Below are 20205 nucleotides of genomic sequence, written 5' to 3'. Positions count from 1 at the left end.
TGTACTAAATCATTGAATCTTTACAACAACCTCATGAAGTTGTCTTCATTTTGCAGTTGAGAAAACTGGTAAAAGAGATTAACTGGCTTTTTCCATGTGTGAATTTTTACAAACAAGCCATGATCATTGTTTCTTGGAAGTAGTTTTATAGTGTTGATACGGCACAAAACTATCTCCTTGTATGTAGTAGAAAAGGGCTTATGGAAGGGGTAGGCTGTTCGTTTTGGGGAAAATTATACCAATAAGATAAGGATCCTGTGCTTTGGAAAACACCATATCCTTCTTAGCATTTGTTTACATTTTAAGAAATGTCCTCTTTGTTGACCTTAGGATTAGTGAACTTGATTTTGAGTATGTCAACTTGACAAGTTTGGGTTCTGGCAATGATTTCCAAGGAGGGCAGGGACAGCCATTTCTGAGAATTTTTTGGTCACCTCAACGACTGAATAGGGAGAGGAATATTGCTGGCATCCCTGGGGCTCAGGAATGCTAGATGTTCTACGAGGCATAGGACTTTCCCATAGCTGTGAAACCTACTTAAATTTAAGCATATATTTTTGTCCAGTTTTAGCTGAATTTTTCTAGGAATACACCAAATTTACTAGGACAGCAATTCTTTTTTAAACTGAGGGAAGACTGTACTTTGTTTTGATTGGAATTTTACCAAGTTGTTCACTATTTTTAAAAAATCCTCACTCTGCCTGTAGTATTTCAGTTACCAAGGCAACATATAGTATCAGGGTACACATGTTCCAGTTGTATTCACAGTGACATCTCTTTGTCAGACGGTATTAGAGCAGTCCCACATATTTTAGGAATTTGGCTAAGGGAAAGTTGAATGGGGGATATAGTTACTGATATACGTTTATGTACCTGCAGTTATCTCCACCCATGGTTACTGCTGGCCAACCAGGAGACAAATGACTTGCAGGAATACCGGCCTCTCACCCAGTGATGTGACATGAAGTTCCAGGGCCAGTGAATGTAATGTGATATAAATGTAACATGTGGAGTCTATCTTTGAATGAGGTATTTAGGTAGTTCTGGTAGAAACAGGGCTTAATATTGTAGGGGCAAAGGGCAGGCTGCCCCCAGATGTGCCCCTTTGGCATATTGATTATTTTAAGTAAAAGTTACTTAGTAAACAGCCAGTATAAGACACTCAGAGCCTCCTTTGTCCCCCCCAAAAGCAGGAAATAAATCTCCCATATGAAAAATACCCTCCCCAAGCTAAGAAGTAAAATGACATCCTTATCACCAGAGATAGGGAATTCAAAGCTGAGAAAGCTGTGGAAATAAACCTTGTTATTTTTTTAAAAAGATTATTTATTTATTTATTTGTTTGAGAGAGAGAGAGAGCTCAGGCAGGGGGAGGGGCAGAGGGAGAGACTCTCAAGCAGACTCTGTGCTGAGCACAGAGCCTGACACCCGGCTCCATGTGGGGCTCAATCTCATGACCCTGAGATCATGACCTGAGCTGAAATTAAGAGTCGGATGCTTAACTGACTGAGCCACCCAGGTGCCCCAACCTTGCTACTTTTTATTCTGACTACCTCAGCCCAAATTCTGCTTAGAATTCCTTACTAGTTAAACCTCCCAAGCATCTGTTTTCATTATCCTGTCAATTTCTTACAAATTTATTATCTGTTGGTCCAATATGTATAAAAACTGCCTGCCTTGGTCATTTCTTTAGGTCTCAATTTAATATTGGGCCTTCATGTGCACTTAATACAACTTTGGTTTTTTTCTTGTTAATCTATCTCATATCAATTTAATTCCTAAACTAGGGAGCATAACACTAGGAAGTGGGGTAGAGAAGGAAATTTCTCCCTCTCCAACAATATACACAAGCCAGAAGTTAATCTATGATATCATATAGATGGGTCAGAATTAATTAATAGAAATATTATGTTATTTCTCTGGATTTTGTGATGTCTGTGGTATTTGTCAGCTATTTAAAATTGGTAATTTGTTACTATTTCTCCATTTAAATAAATGTCTACTTTCATGCCCACTTTTATATTCATAATTTTGTATTTTTTAAACTTTCTATTTTTATTGGGTCAAATGTCATCATAATATTTATACAGGCTAATCTCTACTCAACATAGAAATTATACTTCATTTCTTCCTTTTTTGTATGTTTACATTATATTATGTAACAAATTATAAGGACAGGAAAGATAGCATAATAAACTTACTGTTCTTGCCATATCACAGTCAATGTCTTTTTTTTTTTAATTTTTATTGTTATGTTAATCACCATACATTACATCATTAGTTTTTGATGTAGTGTTCCATGATTCATTGTTTGTGCATAACACCCAGTGCTCCATGAAGAACGTGCCCTCTTTAATACCCATCACCAGGCTAACCCATCCTCGCACCCCCCCTCCCCTCTAAGTCAATGTCGTTTTAAAAAACATTTGTTGAATGCCTGCCTATTCTGTGTAGACATTATTCTAGGAGATAATCACATTTAATCCCTAAACAAACATTTTCAAAAGCTCTCAAATGGGGTCTCAGGACCCCTTTACACTCTTTTTTCCCTATAATTTTTTCTAGTTTTATTGAAAAATAATTGACATGCATTATTCTATAAGTTAAAGGCATACAATATGATGGTTTGATTTACATATGCCGTGAAATGATTCAGCTAACACCCATCTTCTCATATAGATACAATAAAATGAAAGAAAAAAAGAAAAAAACTCTTCTCCTTGTAAGAAAGATTGTATCTCTTTTTTCTATGATTTTTTTTTTTTTTTTTTTTAGATTCCACATGTAAGTGATAGATTCTTAAAGAGATCCTCCAAGACTGAATGTGTTTCAGGCCCCACAAAACTTGCTTGCCCCTAAATAAAAGTTTATCAGAGGATTCTCACCTAATTTTCTGTTGCTACCACCTCATCTCTACCCCTACCCCGCCTCACTGCCACAGTTAGCCATTTCATTAATTTCAGATTTCCTCTTTCTCTCTTTTCGCAAAATTAAGCAAATATGAATATACACACATATGTATTCTTTTTCTTTTTTTTTTTTTTTAAAGAGAGAGAGAGCTTGAGCATGGGGGCAGGGGCAGAGGGAGAGAGAATCTTAAGCAGGCTCCATGCTCAGCGTGGAACCCAACATGGGGCTCAATCTCACAACCCTGAGATCACAGCCTGAGTGAAAATCAAGAGTCAGATGCTTAATTGACTAAGCCACCCATATGTATTCTTTTTTTTAAATAAAGATTTTGTTTGTTTATTTGTCAGAGAGAGAGAGAGAGAGCAAGAGAGAACACAAGCAGGGGAATGACAGAGGCAGAGGGAGAAGCAGGCTTCCCGCTGAGCAGGGAGCCCAATACGGGGCTCGATCCCAGGACTCTGGGATCATGACCTGAGCCTAAGGCAGACGCTTAACCGACTGAGCCACCCAGGTGCCCCCCCATATGTATTCTTATTTAACCTTTTATTTTACACAAAAGGTAGCATGCTGGTGTTCATTATTCTAAGGCAGAAAAAGATTTTTTTAAGTTGTCAAATCTATCATTATTTTCATTTGATTTTCTGGATTTTTAAGTAACAGTCATCAAAGGCTTTTTCCACTTTTGGGTTATAAAGAAATTATCTCATTATTTCCTCTAGGCTTTTAGTTTTCAATTTTTAATCTGATATACACCAGGAAGTACATATCCAATTTTATCTGTTTTCAAACGGCTGTCCAACGGCCCCAACACCATTTATTAAAAACTCCACCTCTCCCCCCATCAGATTGAGATGTCATCCTAAGCATACACTAATTTTGTATGTACTTTGCCTATTTTTAGATTAATTCTGAACATGCTGCTCCATTGATCTATTTGTCTGTTCACGCACATTGTTTTAAAATCTGGTAGAGGCTGGCTGTCCCCTCGGTCTGCCATTCTTGCTGTTTATTTCATCATAAAAACTTGAGAATCAACCTGTCTAGCCTCAGAAAATATTTGGGTTTTAAAATTAAGATTGTGTTAAATTTTACGCATGAACTTGGAGAAAATTGACATCTCTGTGATGTTGAGTCATCCCATCCAAAGAGGAGCGATTTCTTTGCATTTGTTCAAGTCTGCTTTTGTATTTTTGTATTTTCAGAAATGTCTTATAATTTTCTCCATGTAGGTTTTTGTACACTTTTTGAGTTTATTCCTAAGTTCTTTTTTATTTTCTGTTGTTACTGTAATTAATGTCCGTATCTTCTAGTTTGTCATTGTAAATACAAAGGCTATTTTTTGTATGTTAATTTTATATGCTGCTCCTATACAGAAATCTCATATTATAGTATGAATTTAAGACTTGATTCTTTCAGGTTTTCCAAGTATGCTATCATGTCATATGACTTACAAACAGAAAATTATTTTCCAATTCTTTTCTTATGGCTCTAATTTTTTTCTCCTGAGCCCTAATTACTTTGTCCAGATCCAAGAGTGATGGACAGAATGATGGACAGAGGTCTCTAGGGAGGTGGGAGAGACTGTGATTTAGTATAATGGAAGAGTGTTTGACAAAAGTGGGAGAGGCACATTTCTGCAGAGGAGGTGGTAGAGTTTGAGACTTTGGCTTGTCAATCTCCTCTGGAGAGAGGGATCACGAGGTGGGGGTAGGTCTTGGGCTCTGGAAATAGCTAGGGCTGGGAATGAAGAAAGGATGTAACAGCACCCTCTCTATTGCTCTGGAGGGGACGCAAAGCTTAGCATAGAGCCAAACCCACCCGAACTAGTCTGGGTCCTGATTTTGGTAGTAAGACCAGGGACGATTCATTCACCGTTTGCTGCAGATAAATGAATAAACAAATGTTTCTGGAGACCTATAATTCTGTGGTAAGTAGTTAGGAAATATTAAAAATCCTTATAAATTATAAAATCAAAGCTCCTTGCCCTCAAGGATTCATTTTATTCACTCTGTATCAATGGTTTTGCATGTTAGCAACACGTGAGGATCTTTAAGAAAATACCATTTCCAGCTTTCATCTCCAGGAATTTAATTTAACTGAGGATGGAACCCCATCATAAGTGAAGTGTTTGGATTCCCAGGTGGTTCTAATGCATTGCCAAAGCTGGGAGCCTCCCGTATGCCTACTCCACAGATGTGTGGATGTGTATTATCTGTGTCTGCTTCATTGCCGAGAGGCGGCACGTTAGCCCAGGTGTCCCTGGAGGGATATTGCTTTCTTAACTCAAATCGGAATGCTGTGTAGGCAGAAGCCTGGAGCCCAGCACCTGCATTTTACAATTCAGATTCTGATTTTTACTCCTGTCTCCTGTGTGCCTGCATAGAGCTAAGCACTTTTGCAAATATGGACTGCCTGAGGCTTAACCAGGTGAAATGACTTTCACCTTTCTGTTTTTGTTGTGACGACTGCTGTCTCCGCAGAATCTACAATAGTACCTGGTACTTAGCAGGCTCTTGATAAATATGTGTCTTATGAATTAATCGCCTTATCGGACGCTGAAATGATAGCGAGTGAATTCCGGATGACCCTGCATCATTTTTAGTTGTAACACGGGATCACTGAAACACATTTCTATTTGACTTCTTGAGCCAAGCCCTCTTTTACTAGGATTGGCTCTGCGGCATGAGATGGCGCATAAAACTGAGTACCTCCTCCATCCCGCTCCACCTTTCCAAGTACGGAGCCTTGCCCTAATAAGGTAGCGCCGAGAACTGGCTCCGGGTCACGTGAAGCCAGCGACACCAACAGAGAGCGGACAGCACCCCCTTGCGCATGCGCACAGTTTCTGCCCCGTTTCTTGAGGAGCGGGCGCAGACTCAGAGACCTCGCTTACTCCCTGGCTCCGCCCCGCTCACCCTTAGGAGGCGGGGCAAAGGCCGGGCTGGCAGAAGAGGCGGGGTGGGGGCGCCGCTGTGGCCTGACTTGAGCGATTTTAGACAAGATGCAGGTAAAGAACCTGGGGGTCCGAGGCCTGGAATCTACCGCAGCTCGTTTGTCCCGCTGGGTCCGTGGCAGCAGCGGACCGTCGGGGTTGGGACCGTGGGAAGCGCCGGGCGCCACCGGCACGCGAAAGATCACGCGATTCTAGGCCCAGCGCAGGCGCAGTGCGACAGGGCAGGCGTGGTCCGGCAAGGACCCGCGGGCTGGGTCTCCCCAACCGTATGTGTCTCACCCCTCAAATCTCAGTCTTTTGGGGCCATCTTTCTTTAAGGTCGGATCCCGTGAAGTCTGTGAAGGACTCGCAGCATCCCACCGGACAGTGTTACTTCCTGTTCCTTAATTCTCTTAGCTCCTGAGTGTGTTATGGGCACGTTGTGTGGATGTGGAAACAGGCTCGAAGAAGGGAAGGGTCCCGCCTGGAGGTCTCATAACGTAAAACAGTGGCGGAGCTTATGTTCCTGAGTCCACTTAGAGCTGGGTGAAGGTTTAGTTAACATCCATTTCCCCCCTAACGTTGATGTGCAGGTTGAGGTGCACTCCCTCTCGGATTCCATGGCTCTCAGAGCTCATCCCTAGGGTCCCTCTCCTTTGTTACTTTCTGTCTTAAAATAGATAAAACCAAATCCCCTAGTTTTGTCCCTTTTTTTTGTATCAGGAATTGTCTAATAGGACTAAAAATGAAAGAAAATAAATGAAGACATCATGGGAATTAACAAAAATCTGTGACAACTAAATTCTGTCACTGTCGAAGGACCCTCTGTCAAAGGTCATTCTCCTGCTTCCCAGACTTCACTGTAGTCAGGAATTCTGGTTAAATCGTCTCTGGCTTAGTGGCCAATGAGAAATAGAGTTAGTACGGGTTTGGGACAGGAGGCCTTGGGAGCTGGAGAGGATAAGCATCTACAAATACAGTCTGTCTGCCAGAAGCCAGACACTCTTCAATGTTGAAGGGGAAGCTCCTGGGCTGCCCTGGCCTCCTTTGTATTCTCTATCCTTCAGGACCCTGCTTGGAAATGTCATCTCTTCAGAGGCCTTCCCTGACCACCCTGTTGAAAGGATTCTGTTCGTTTTCTTTTGATACAGCTCAGCAAGACAGTGACATGGAGTTGGGGCTGGAGCCTGGCTGTGCTAGTGCCCTTTCCACAGCGCTCATTGATTTCTTATTCCAGACCCGGTCCATTAGCAGTGTTCCTGCCAAGCCAAGCAAAACCAGTGTTTGGCTAGCCGGCTTCAGGAAATAGAGCCCACTTTGACATTTATCCTTCTGACATTTGATCCTGGTAAATTTGACTTGTTCCAGCATGGCAGTGTCTTCTAAATGTCATGTCTCTCCTAGGCTTGTGAGGATTAACTAAGTAGGTACAGGTAAAGGGCTTCACAGAGTGCCCAACACCTAGTACTCAGTAAGTGTTAGGCATTGTGAGCTGTTCCTCAGGGTCTCAGTTCTCCCTCTCAGGTTTGGGCCATTAGAGAATTTGTCAGCCTGCCTTCAGGCTCTCCTCCTTCTGATTCTATTGCAGCCACTTAGAACTTTGAGAGCCTCCTATCTCTGCTCTTGGGCCCTTTCCACATGCTGGTCCCTCTGCCTGGAAAGTAAGTTCTTAAGTTCTCATTCCTCACGTCTGGTTCCTTCTCAACTTCCAGTGATGATTAAATGTCCACTTCTGAGAGAATATCCCTGCCTATCCTGTGGAATGCAGACCCCTTATAACTCTCTAGGTCAACAGCCTGTTGATCATTGCACTTGCCACAAGTACTTAGTATCTGTTGAATGAGTCACTCTGAGTCATTAATAAAAATTGAATAGGAGCCAGGTTAGGGCCTTGGTGTGAGCATTGATGCCGATCTGCACATCATATCCTGATTTTTACCCAAGACTAGTTCCTGGGTGTGTGTGTCTTGTGTGGGGAGGGTGAAGTGGAGTGGAGGACAGGAAAAGAATAGGGGCTGTGGATCTTTTGACACTTTCTCAGAGATAGGCCGTAGAATAATTTGACTTGAATTCCTCTTCCCACCACCTTTCCCCAACATGGCACCCTTTATAATGGACTTTGCACTCATAGTATTCTTGGTCCATTTCCACTAGGACCCCAATGCAGACACTGAGTGGAATGACATCTTACGCAAAAAGGGTATCTTGCCCTCAAAGGAAAGTGTGAAAGATTTGGAAAAGGAGGCAGAAGAAGAACAGCGAGTCCTTCAGCAGTCAATTGGTGAGATTGTTTATATTCTTTATTTGTTTTGTCTCTCTTTGGGTTAAGATAGCCTCTAACTGCTTTAGTAGAAGGATGCTCTGAGCAGGAATTGGGAACCGGCATTGGAGTGCTGGGATGGACACTATTCTGGGACCTCAAGGGAGTCACAGGCTGTCTCTAACCTTCAACTTGCTGGGCTATAGAATTTCCACATCTCCACAGTTTCTTGTCTGTGTCAGATGAGCACATGATAATCCTGGAGAAAATATTTCTGAGTCTTGACTTAATGCCCCACTGATCACAGGGGCTAGTACTTTTGTCTTCTTACATGTTAAAGCTAATTTAGAGATGGATTCACTAGAAAGCATTTATCCAGTGCATGTTTATTGAATGATGACTGTCTGCCAGGTGTTATTCTGAGCACTGGGGCTTTAGCTATGTACAGGCTGGACAAAAATCCCTGTCTTTATAGGACTTATATTCTAGTGGGAGAGAAAGGCAATAAGCAATACATAAGTAAATATAGGAAAATAAGGCAGGGAAATAGCCGAGAAAGGGTTGTGGGAAGGGTGAGTATAATTCTAGATAGCGTTAGAGAGAGGCTTACTGGGAGTGACACTTGAGTAGATCTGAGGGATTTGAATTGAGCTACTTAAGTGAGTGAAGAACACATTGGAGAACCAGCCAGGAAGCCAGTATGACTAGGAAAGAGTAGTAAGTTCAGAGAGGCAACTAGGGGTCAAACCATTGAGGACCTGGTATCTTTTAACAAAGACTTTGGCTTTTATGTCTGGTCGGGTGGAAGTCACTGGAGGTTTGAACAGAGGATTGACATGCTGACAGCACCCTCCTGCTCCTGCCTTTCCAAGTATGGAAGATGGGGATCAAGTCAGGAAGTAGGGAGATTAGTCTGGAAACTACTGCAGTAATTCAGGCAAGAAGTATACCATTGGCTTAGACCTGCCCACATGGTGTTGGTGGAAGGGGTGAGGAGAAGTGGTCAGATCTGGAAATAATTTGAAGGTAGGGCCAATAAGATTTGCTGGTGGATCCTATGAGGGCTGTGAGAAAAAGTAAGTGAAGGATGCCTATCAGGCATTGGGCTTGAGCAGCCTGAAGGATAGCCATCACCACCAACTGAGATGAGGAGGGCTTGGTGAGCAACAGTTTGGAGCTAGGATCAAACGTTCTATTTAGGACATAGAAACATTGAAATTTTTATTAGTCAAATAGAGATGGCAAGTAGGCAGTTGGCTATGTTTTTCTCTAAATTAGAGAAATATGGGCTGGAGGCATAAAGCCATGAGATGCAATCACCAGAGGTGTGGGTATAGATAAAAAAGGAGTCAGGTCAGCAAAGGTCCAGAGGAGGGGCAGCTGTAGAGATAGTAGGAGAGAAGACATCCTGGAAGCTAGAGGAGGACCATCTTTCAAAGAGGAGGCAATGGTGGGTTGGATCAGTGCTGCTCATCAGTCAGGAAGTGGAGGTCATTGTTGACTTTGCTAAGAGCAGTTTGTATAGTGATAGACTTGGGGTTGGGGGACAAAAATCTGATTTGATGTCAAGAAGCAAGAATGCTTATGGCAATAAAAAATCAAGATTTTACAGCAGTTGGTTAAAAGAGAGCTGCCTACTATTCACAAGAGAAGACCAAGACAATAATCCCTTTAACTCTAGAAAGACTATGCTGGGGACACCCACTGGTATCCTCCCCTGCCCTCAGAGATAGAACTGTTAATACAGCGGTCCATGGTGTATGTGCTTGAAGAGCAGACCAGGTGAGTTCAGGCAAATACAACTCTCTGGCTTTATAAACTTAGGCAACTTATCATTCATATCCTTACTATTGTGTGGAGGTAGGAGAGTCAATCCTGCTGCATTTGTCAACATGGTTCTTTTTAAAACACCCTAAAGTTCTTACTAGTGGAAGACCTTCAGTATTTTTTATTTTGGTTTTGGTGAATGAGTTTTACTTTGGCTTGGTGTTGCATGCACATCTTTAGGAGAAAAATAAAGGAGGGAAAACAAAATGCAAGTTTGTTCATCTTTTACATTTTTTGGTTTTTGCTAACTTAACTACATTCAGTGAAAACATACGAAGATATGACTTTGGAAGAGCTGGAGGATAATGAAGATGAATTTAATGAAGAAGATGAACGTGCTATTGAAATGTACAGGTTAGTGCCACCCAGAGGGACTGTTTGGTTTTTTGTGTGGCACTAAAATGTGTGTCTTTTTGCAAAGTTAATTTTCTTACCGAGATAACTTTTGGAAAGGACTGTAATTAAGTAGTAATATTGCAGGTCTTGGTGAAGTGATCTTAGACTTTTGCTGTGTGGCAAATAAACCTGGATCTTTATAAAGGTTGCTCTGTGAAAGGTGTGTGTGTGTATGTGGGGTGTACGTGTAAGATGTCTCTCTCCTCTTTGTGCTGTGCAGGCAGCAAAGACTGGCTGAGTGGAAAGCAACTCAACTGAAGAATAAATTTGGAGAAGTTTTGGAGATCTCAGGAAAGGATTATGTTCAAGAAGTTACCAAAGCCGGTGAGGGCTTGTGGGTAATCTTGCATCTTTACAAACAAGGGTGAGCTGATCTTATGCACTGTCCTTAAATGTTAATTTGAATTTATGTCTTAGACATCTTGGGCTTAATCCACTTTGGAGGTTTGTTGTTTTGTGTTGTTTTGTTTTTTACTAGTGTTGTATTTTGTTGCTGATTTGCCCAAACCTAATGCCTAATTTTTGTCTTCAGACTTTAAAATTAATATTTGTGACTAAAAAGAATGCTTTTGTTACATTGTAGCAATGAAGATTGCTTTTATTGGAAACAAATTCCTTATTTATCCTTCTAGAGAAACTCTACATTTCAAAATTCCATGTAGTGAATCATTCTCATAGATGTCGGGGGGTGACCTTTATAATAATTGTTCCAGGCAAGTGATGCAGTGGCCCTCCACTGTTTCTCAGCTCCATCTGTATTCTACTGTACTTGTGTAGAGGTTTTTTTTAAAGCAGGAAATGCTTTCTCACCTTCTGAATCTTGAATGTTCTTTCATATAGATGGGCAAAACAATTATCTTTTACATTGAAGCTGTTTTTCTGACTTACTGAGTCAAATTAAAATGGATTTTGGATTTTGAGTTCTTCATTTTCCCTGAACATATTAGAATGTTTCTTAAAAAAAAATGTTAATTCATCTTGGCTGGAGTAGCAGAATCACTTGTGAAGCTATTATGAGGGTTTACGTAGGTAGAAGGGTAGTAGAGCTTTGCCCTGTGTAAATGCAGAATCATAGTTGCTTCTATTTCTGTTTTATAGGGGTCCTCTCTCACCATTGTTTCCCATTTCTATTTCACAGGATTCCCCTCTGTGCCCTCATAAATCAGCACTTCAGTGGACTTGCCAGGAAGTTTCCTGATGTCAAATTTATCAAAGCCATTTCAACAACCTGCATACCCAATTATCCTGATAGGAATCTGCCTACAGTATTTGTTTACCTTGAAGGAGATATCAAGGCTCAATTTATTGGACCTCTGGTGTTTGGTGGCATGAACCTGACAATAGAGGGTAAGGACCTCTTTGAGATGGTGCAGGGCACGTGAGCAATGACCAGTGCATGTTAGAGATGATGAAGGGATGGTTCTTTTGAAGAGACATGTGTCATGATGATTTGTCAAAGTCATCTTTGCCACTGTGTGAGTGATTGCTAAAAGGGAAGAAACACGTTTGATCTCTCATTAAATGAGTCATTGCGGGCAGTTATAACTGGGCTCTAATAATTCTGTTAAAAGGGGGCACACTGGATTTTAAAGTATGTATATTTAATGTTAATGTCTAATATATTTTGTTTGTCCCTATAGTTGGATACATTTTAAGTTATAGCTCAACCTTCATTTTTTGTTTAATTCACATTAACGGCGCCTGGGTGGCTCAGTTGGTTAAGCTTCTGCCTTCGAGGCTATGATCCTGGGGCCCTGGGATCAAGCCCCACATCGGGCTCCCTGCTCAGTGGGGAGTCTGCTTCTCCCTCTCCATCTGGCCCTCCCCCCAGCTCATGCCCCCCCCCCACCATATACATACATAAAATCTTAAAAAAAAAAAAAAAGAAAAATCACATGAACAAGTTATTGATAGATATTTATATGATAGATATTTATATGTGTGTGTGTGTGTATGCATACATATGTATATAATACCTATGGGAATATTTTCTCATTTGAATATATTAGTGGCTTTTAAGTTAAATTAAAGGTTATTGAGTTCTGCCTCTTAACTCCTGAAGGATGTATCCTTTTATTCCTGAAGGATGTTTTTTTTTATTCCTTTCTACCTGTTACACGAGGTGTCAAAATATGTATACACTTACAACATGAAAGAGAGAACCTGAGGCCCGAGGGCATCCTCCTAAGTCACTCATTATTGAAATAATGTCCACCTGTGCTTTAAAAACATATGTTAAAATATGACTTTATATACTATTTTATATAACTATATAAGATACTCAACTGGGATAAGTATTAACATCTCTGCACATACATACACACACGTTAACAACAGTTAGGCATTATGCCAGTGTTCAGAGGCATACTGCATTTCAAACTAAGTATATGCTTGCATCTTACTCTGGTCTTTTGAATGTACCATGAGGGGAAAGATGGATGTAGGATAGGAGGTCCTGTCTTTATTTCTAGAAAAAGTATTATCTGAGCATTAGTGAACTTATAAAATAATAATTATTGTGTGTAAGTGAACAATAACATTAATACCTACACCAATACATATGAATGGTGGATCTAAATATATTCTTGAGTCAAGAATCAGAATTAAGGTTTTTCTTTTTCTTTTTTTTTTTAAGAAATTTGTTGAATTTTCATAACATTCAACTGAGGTACCAAGAACTTTAAATACTGGTGTTACTGATCTTCATGGAGCACTTTAAATTAATATGACTTAAATAAAATTGGTTGTCACATTTTAATGGAGGTACCTAATTAGCAGAGTATCACTTAAACCAGTCTCTTTGCTGTAGAGTGTCTTATGTAGTCCCTTAGTTCTGCCTGGGGTCTTTTCTGCAGTGGAAAAGACATCCCTTGATTTCACTTCATAAGGTCTCACACCCATGTGGAGTTTCATTGATTATAAGAGAGTGACATACAGGAACCAAGGCTTTAGTCACTGGTTCTTTATTTTCTTGGTACTGTTTTTATTACTTGGAGCAAATGTATAAGTTCTAGGATGTTGTCATACATTTATCCTTTGACTCTAATAGATTGAGATACTGGACATGAGGCCTAAAAATTTCCTTTTGTTAACTAAAATTAGATTGCCAGCAGGACTGTGAAAAGTATTTCCTTTAAATGTTTCATGCTGATTTCTTTCCTGGGAAATTGTGCAAGTCCAGAAACTGTAGTCATTAGAAGACAGGTTTAGTCTTTGTTTTTCATTTTAGTTACCATATAGATTCAAATATATATATAGTATCTCATTTGATCTCCTCTTCTGAAAAAGTGAAAGTATTTTGTTTTCCTTCTTAAAGGTCTGATTTTTTGCTTTCCTTCTAGGTACCTTATAATTACAGCACTAAAATTATCATCAAATGTTACTGCATAGTTTCTGCTTAGAGAAAACTGGCTTAATGGGCTTGAGGGTGAGGGTCCCATGCCAACTGCCTTAGGTAATCTGGTTTTTCTTTATCACATAGAGTTGGAGTGGAAACTGTCAGAGTCTGGAGCAATCAAGACAGACTTGGAGGAAAACCCTAAGAAACCAGTTGAAGATGCTTTGCTATCCTCAGTGAGGTGCTCCATCCCCACAAGAAGGGGTAGCGATTCTGAGGATGACTAAGACTATGGCCTTGGTAATGTGCCAGACTTCCTTGATGTGACAAATCATCTGGATTTTTTTAAAAAAGAAGAAGTAGAAATGCTCTTTGGATTTTAGCCTTTTTATAATTACATTTCAAATCTCATAGATCTCAGAAGTCATCATTGCTGGGAATCCTATTACATTTCTTAGAACTCTCTTTTTAAATTAATAACCTTTTCTTAAAAAAATAAAAACCAGCTCTTGGTATGGCAGATGTCTATATTTTCCTCACTTATATTTTAAGCTATAAAACTGTCTGTTCACCATTTGTCCACATATAACTACATAAGAGGGAATGTGGAGTGATTTTTTAATGTGACTAAGTTATACAGTGGAAAAATTGCAAACTAAGCCTTGTAGTTACATTATCATTTATTTTTTTATTTTATAAGGATAGCAACAGAATTATTAAAGGAATGATTGATAGGAAAAATCTTAGTATTTGTCCTATTTAGAAGAAATAGGCAATAATTTTTATAAAACATTGTCTTGTCAAAGCAGTAACTGAAAGATTCCAGTTTATTGCCGTTTTTGGTTAAATGTTTTTTTTCTAGTTAAAATAATTTTTGTCTCAGACTGTTGAGAAACAGTTAATACTGTAAAAGGCCACCTTAAATTCTTTTTTGTAAACAGATAATAAACACATAAATTGTATCTCAATTAGTAAAAAGCATGAAGGTATTTTCTGAACTAGAATCCTCTTAGCATTTAAACATTTCTTATCAAGTTGATGTTAACAGAAAAATTAGGGGAAATATTCTCTCATGTTTATGTTGAATGGTGCAGTATTTAATGCGGGTTTGAATCTTAAAAATATGAATTATAGAGGGCCTGGAGTTCCTTCAGATTATATTACAAAATTCATTTTTGCTGTACTTCCAAGGAGTAACAAACAGCTGTGACCCGTTTTGTCTGTCAGAAGTGTCTGTGTTAGTGAATATTTGTTTTTCTACACACATGAGAGCCAGCGCTGCTTTTAAAAATGTACTCCGTGTAACATTTTATTGAAAGATTTTTCATGAAATTTTAATTGCAGGCTGATAAAAGTGTAGTCAGTTCTATCACTCACATGCTAGTTCCATGGGTTTTGTGGGAGAGTTGCCTTCTTTGATTTTTTATTGTTAGCTGACATTAAAATGAAATGCTTTGGGAAGAATAAAGGTGAAAAGCTTGAGTGCTGCATTTCCTTGAGAACTGCAGTGCGCACAGCTCTCGAGAGAACAATACTTGAGCGTGGTGGGGGGCAGTGTCCACCGTGATGGAAAACAGCAGGATTTATTCCACTGTGGAGCCCATGCAGGATGTAGTTCTAAATATTCACTATGCTACTTTGATCTATGTAAGTGTGAAAACTGTCTCATAATCTTGCCTTCATGCTGGGCTGAGGCTCGTAGTGTGAGCTCAACACCAGCTCGGGTGCCTCTGGAAGTGGCTGATGAGCCCTGTCTGGCCACATGGCACCCAGGCCCCAGGCAGCTGTTTAGTCATGCTGACTCAACTTGATTTAAATAGAAACATCTCTCTCCTAAAATCAGTATTGTGATTTAGAACCTGACCTGCAAATTTCTTTAAGTAAATTTTGGGAGACTTTGCCATAATATTTACCACTAATTTTCTATTTCTTTCTTTTCTTTTTTTTTTTTTAAGATTTTATTTATTTATTTGACAGAGAGCAAGAGCAGGAACACGAGCAGGGGGAGTGGGAGAGGGAGAAGCAGGTTCCCCCCCAAGCAGGGAGCCCGATGGAGGGCTCGATTCCAGGACCCTGGGATCATGACCTGAGCTGAAGGCAGACGCTTAACGACTGAGCCACCCGGGCACCCCCACTAATTTTCTATTTCATGTGGAGTATTTGTGATGTGACCGAGGTGATACAATTCGATGCTTAAGTATTGAGTTCATCTAATTCCACAGCAGCAACACACAGTGATCAGGGAAAGTGAACAAGAATGAGACCTAGGCTCGCTGTCTTCCAGTGTTCGGAGGAAAGGATTATGGGGAAGGGGGTTAAGCAAATGCAAGGTAGCCCTTTCTTAAGTGATTGGTAAAAGTTGGGATAATAATTGGGAGAAGTGAAGTGGAGTAAGACTATATAATCAAATACAATTTATTCTTCCTTATTTTCCTTATTTCTAGAGGAAGAAAAGGATGTAGATGAGTTGTATACGCCTATCTCATTGCAAACCTAAATTTATATCTTCACTCCCCAAGGTTGCAGAGCATTGGTTCAGCAGGTGTCTGCCACAGAGCTTCCAAGGTGGGTGGCTCAGAAGTACTTGAGGAAAGTTGTACTGCATACAAAAGGCACTTTAGGAGAGTTATGAAAGGAATGTTAAGAAGGGTGTCCTCTGTCACCGGTGCCTAAATTTTTTTTGTCATTTGTTACCTCCAACTTTAGATTCAGTTTTCTTATGTAACGAGACTAGATTTTAACAGAGTGCTTTTCAAGTGTGACAGGCCAAATGTGTTATGACTGTGTTGCCTACTTTAGAAACATGTTCCTATGAAATGATTTTGTCCTGCTTATGGAAACCGGTTGTTACTCATAAATATAACCTTTTTGACATGTGGCTTTCAACACGCATTTTTGATACTGTTTACATGCACACAGCAGATGGTCCAGGTTTCAGCCTTCTGCACGCGGACCCCCTCCCACCACAACTCAGTGACCTCCGTGACAAGAGACCTTGTCACTTGCATGCTACGAGGAATCCCCTTGGCTTCCAGTCTTAACCACCACACACCTACACAGTGGTCTGTCTGCTCTTTCTGTTCCATTCAGTCTCCATTGAAGATGTGTCTGCGCTCCAAGTTTAAACCCTCCCTCTGTGCTTTTGACCTTATTCTCTGCCACATTTCTTAGGACTTTCTTCCAGTAAATTATCATCTTGATTTCAGTCTTTTCCTTAATGAGGAGCCTCAGACAGTGAGAACGTTTAGGTTCTGTGGCAGAGACTACTACTTGCCTATCAAATATCCAGGATTCTCCAGTTTTACTCCCAACAGCAGTGGGATCAGCTAAAAGATTAAGCTTCTAGCCTCCCTGGAGCTACAGATTGCCAGACGGAAGGTGGGCAAAAGTTGGCTGGGTAAGCTTCTTCAGAGGGACAGACAATTGGCATGTGCCCTTTTTGGACTTAACCCCCTTCTACTTTCTGACAGAAGTGTAGATGTGATTGCAGCCTACTTGGGCCATGGGGTGTCTTTACAGAGGCAAAGCCAGAAGGATAATATTCCTGATGACATTGTGGAGCCACTATAAGACGGCTCTTGACTGTCTTCTCTGGACTTCTGTTACTGGGAAAGAAGTAACTTCCATCCTGGTCTCTGTTAGTAGTAGCTGACACATTTCCTGATAAAGTCACCTGCCCATCGCCAAAGGAAACTTCAGGCACTCTGGCTTTCTACTCACCACTTTCAAATTGCTTGACAAAACAGAAGAGCAGTCTAGATTTCCTGCCTCTACTTCATTACTGTTGCCTTTCAGTGATGTCATGAATTAGACTTTAGGACTACACCTCCAATCTGTGAAGGACTAGCTACTCTGAACAACTCCTGATAATAACTCAAAATGTTGGATAAAAGGTTTTTTTTAATGTTCTTAAATTGTCGCTGAACTGACAAGAAAGAAAAGCATTCTCAGAGGTCAAAAGCAATTTGAATTCTCATGGTATGTGTGGTCTAAAAACTCAAACCAATTTCTTTTTTTTTTTTTTAAAGATTTTATTTATTTGACAGAGACACAGCGAGAGAGGGAACACAAGCAGGGGGAGTGGGAGAGGGAGAAGCAGGCTTCCCGCAGAGCAGGGAACCCAATGCGGGGCTCGATCCCAGGACTCTGGGATCATGACCTGAGCCGAAGGCAGACGCTCAACAACTGAGCCACCCAGACGCCCCGACTCAAACCAGTTTCTTAAAGTGGTCCTAAGTTGGTAATACCCCTGAGCTTATGGCTAAAGTAACTGCATATCCATGCTGTAAGAACACAACTTTAATTTATTACTCCAACACTCCTTACAAATAAAGCTCCAAAGGAACGTGAGCTCATAGTCCTAAATCACAAACCCACGAAATCACAGGATACCGCAAAATAAGGTATCCTGAAGGAAAGCCAGCGGAAAACAATACAGTCAGACTTGCAAAGACTTTGGATAGTGGAATTGTCAGATATAAGATGAATACTTTTTTTTTAAGATTTTATTTGAGACAGCGAGAGAGCATGAGTGGGGGTAGGGGCAGAGGGAGAAGGAGAAGCAGACTCACTGCTGAGCAGGGACCCCAGTGCGGGGCTCGATCCCAGGACCCTGGGATCATGACCTGAGCAGATACTTAACTGATTGAGCCACCCAGGCATCTCAAGATAAATACATTAGTATGTATTTAGTAAGAGTAAAGAAAAAGAGTTCCTTATGTAAACACAAATCCCGTGTCAAATAACCAGTGAAAGAGAGAATGAACTGGAAAATAGAGCCAAATAATTACCCAGTAGAAAACACACAGAGATAAGTAGGTAGAAATGTAAAAATTAGGAAAGAGATGTGGAGAGACTGAGGTCTAACATGTGTCTTAGAGTTTTAGGAGAGAATTGGAAATTGGCAATATTTGAAAAGATAAAGATAGATTTTCTAGAACCAGTGAAAGATACCAACCTCCAGAAAGCTATGCAAATCCCAAGTGAGTTACATATAATAAATCTACACTTCTGTGTGTGTGTATATGTATAATAATATATATTGTTACATATGTTATATATATATATGTAAAATTGCAGAATATCAGATTTGTACAAGCAGAACAGTCGTATTTATTACCCACGACAGAGTAGCTTTAAGGCTTACTGACTTCTCAGCAGCAAGGAAAGCAAAAAAGACTGGTAGTATCATCAGTGGGCTAAGAAAAAACAACAAAAACTACTAACCAAGAATTAATACCCAGCAAAGGTATATTTTGGGAATGAGGATGAAATTTCTGACAGAATGAGTAAGTTTGTCATCTATAGACTCTCACTAAAGGAAGTTTATAAGATGAAAGGTGCAGGGGCACCTGGACGGCTCAGTCGCTCGGGTCACAATCTCAGGATCGTGGCATCAAGCCCTATGTTGGGCCCTGAGCTCGGCTCAGATTCTGCTTGAGATTCTCTCTCCCTCTGCCTGCCCCTCCCTGTCCCCTGTACTCTCTGTCTTAAAAAAAAAAAAAAAGAAGGACAACCATCTGATGAAAGGTCTGAGGTTCAAGAAAGGGTGGTGACCAAAAAAATGTGGGTAAATCTGAACGAACATTGACTTAAAAGAATACAAATAATGCCTTATTTGTGATATTAAGAGCAAGATGGAACTAAAAAATAGGACAAAATAGGGTACAAGATGAAGGCTTAATTGGAGTTCAGATGTTCTTAGACTTAAGCATTCAGGAGGTTGGCAAAGATAACCATGTAAAAAAATTTCATTCAAGGTAACAGTAAAAGAAAATGAGTATGTAACTTTTAAAGTAATGGGGGGCGTGGGGTGGAGGGGCAACCTCAGTTAAGTTAAAAGAAGACCAAAAGAAAGAATAAAACGAAAACAAAAAGAACCATAGGAAGTCCAAAATGCTGGAAATAAATCTAACACAGTAATTACAATAAATGTAAATGGATAATACTCCTACTAGTCTTACCATAGGATCCAGAAATCATGCCTGTAGCTATTTAACCAACTGATGTGAAACATATCCACACAAACACTTGCATACAAATGTTGCTAGCAGCTTTATTTATAATCGCCAAAACAACCAAAATGTCTATCAGTAGATAAGTGGATAAACAAATTGTGGTACGTTGACAGAATGGAATGTTGTATGACCATAAAAAGAAATGAGCTAATGGATGCTAAGTGAAATAAGCCAGTCTGAAAAAGATGTATACTCTGTTATTCCCTTTATATGACATTCTGGAGAAGGCAGAACTATGGAGCAGCTAAAAGGGCAGAGGTTGCCAGAGGATTGGGTAGGGTAGGAAGGTTGAATAGATAAAGCACACGGAATTTTTAGAGCAGTAAAACTATTCTGAACGATATAATAATGGTGGAGATATGAAAATATGCATTTGCCAAAGCCCATAAAACTTTATAGCACAAAGAGTGAGTCTTAATGTATGCGTATTTAAAAGTATCTGTTTAGAGAGGAGATCCCTGGGTGGAATGCAGGATGTGACAAAACAATCTAACTATATTACAAATGTGTGAAACCACCTAATGGA

General features: G+C 40.1%; 1 protein-coding gene across 1 annotated transcript; it reads left to right on the top strand.

Annotated features, from left to right (window-relative positions):
• Positions 1-5763: 5763 nt before the first annotated feature.
• On the top strand, positions 5764-16548 carry PDCL3 (phosducin like 3). Its single transcript, XM_006734416.3, has 6 exons — positions 5764-5917; positions 7997-8123; positions 10193-10283; positions 10546-10689; positions 11464-11672; positions 13807-16548. Exons 1-6 carry the CDS (start codon positions 5912-5914, stop codon positions 13947-13949), a joined length of 720 nt encoding a protein of 239 aa, XP_006734479.1. The 5' UTR covers positions 5764-5911; the 3' UTR covers positions 13950-16548.
• The last annotated feature ends 3657 nt before the right edge of the window (positions 16549-20205 follow it).

The sequence above is a fragment of the Leptonychotes weddellii genome, chromosome 10 (genome assembly GCF_054177405.1).
Source record: "Leptonychotes weddellii isolate Sample4059 chromosome 10, ASM5417740v2, whole genome shotgun sequence".
Taxonomy (NCBI): Eukaryota; Metazoa; Chordata; class Mammalia; order Carnivora; family Phocidae; genus Leptonychotes; species Leptonychotes weddellii.
The sequence above is the reverse complement of the archived record's forward strand: the minus strand, read 5'-3'. Positions and strand labels throughout refer to the sequence as shown.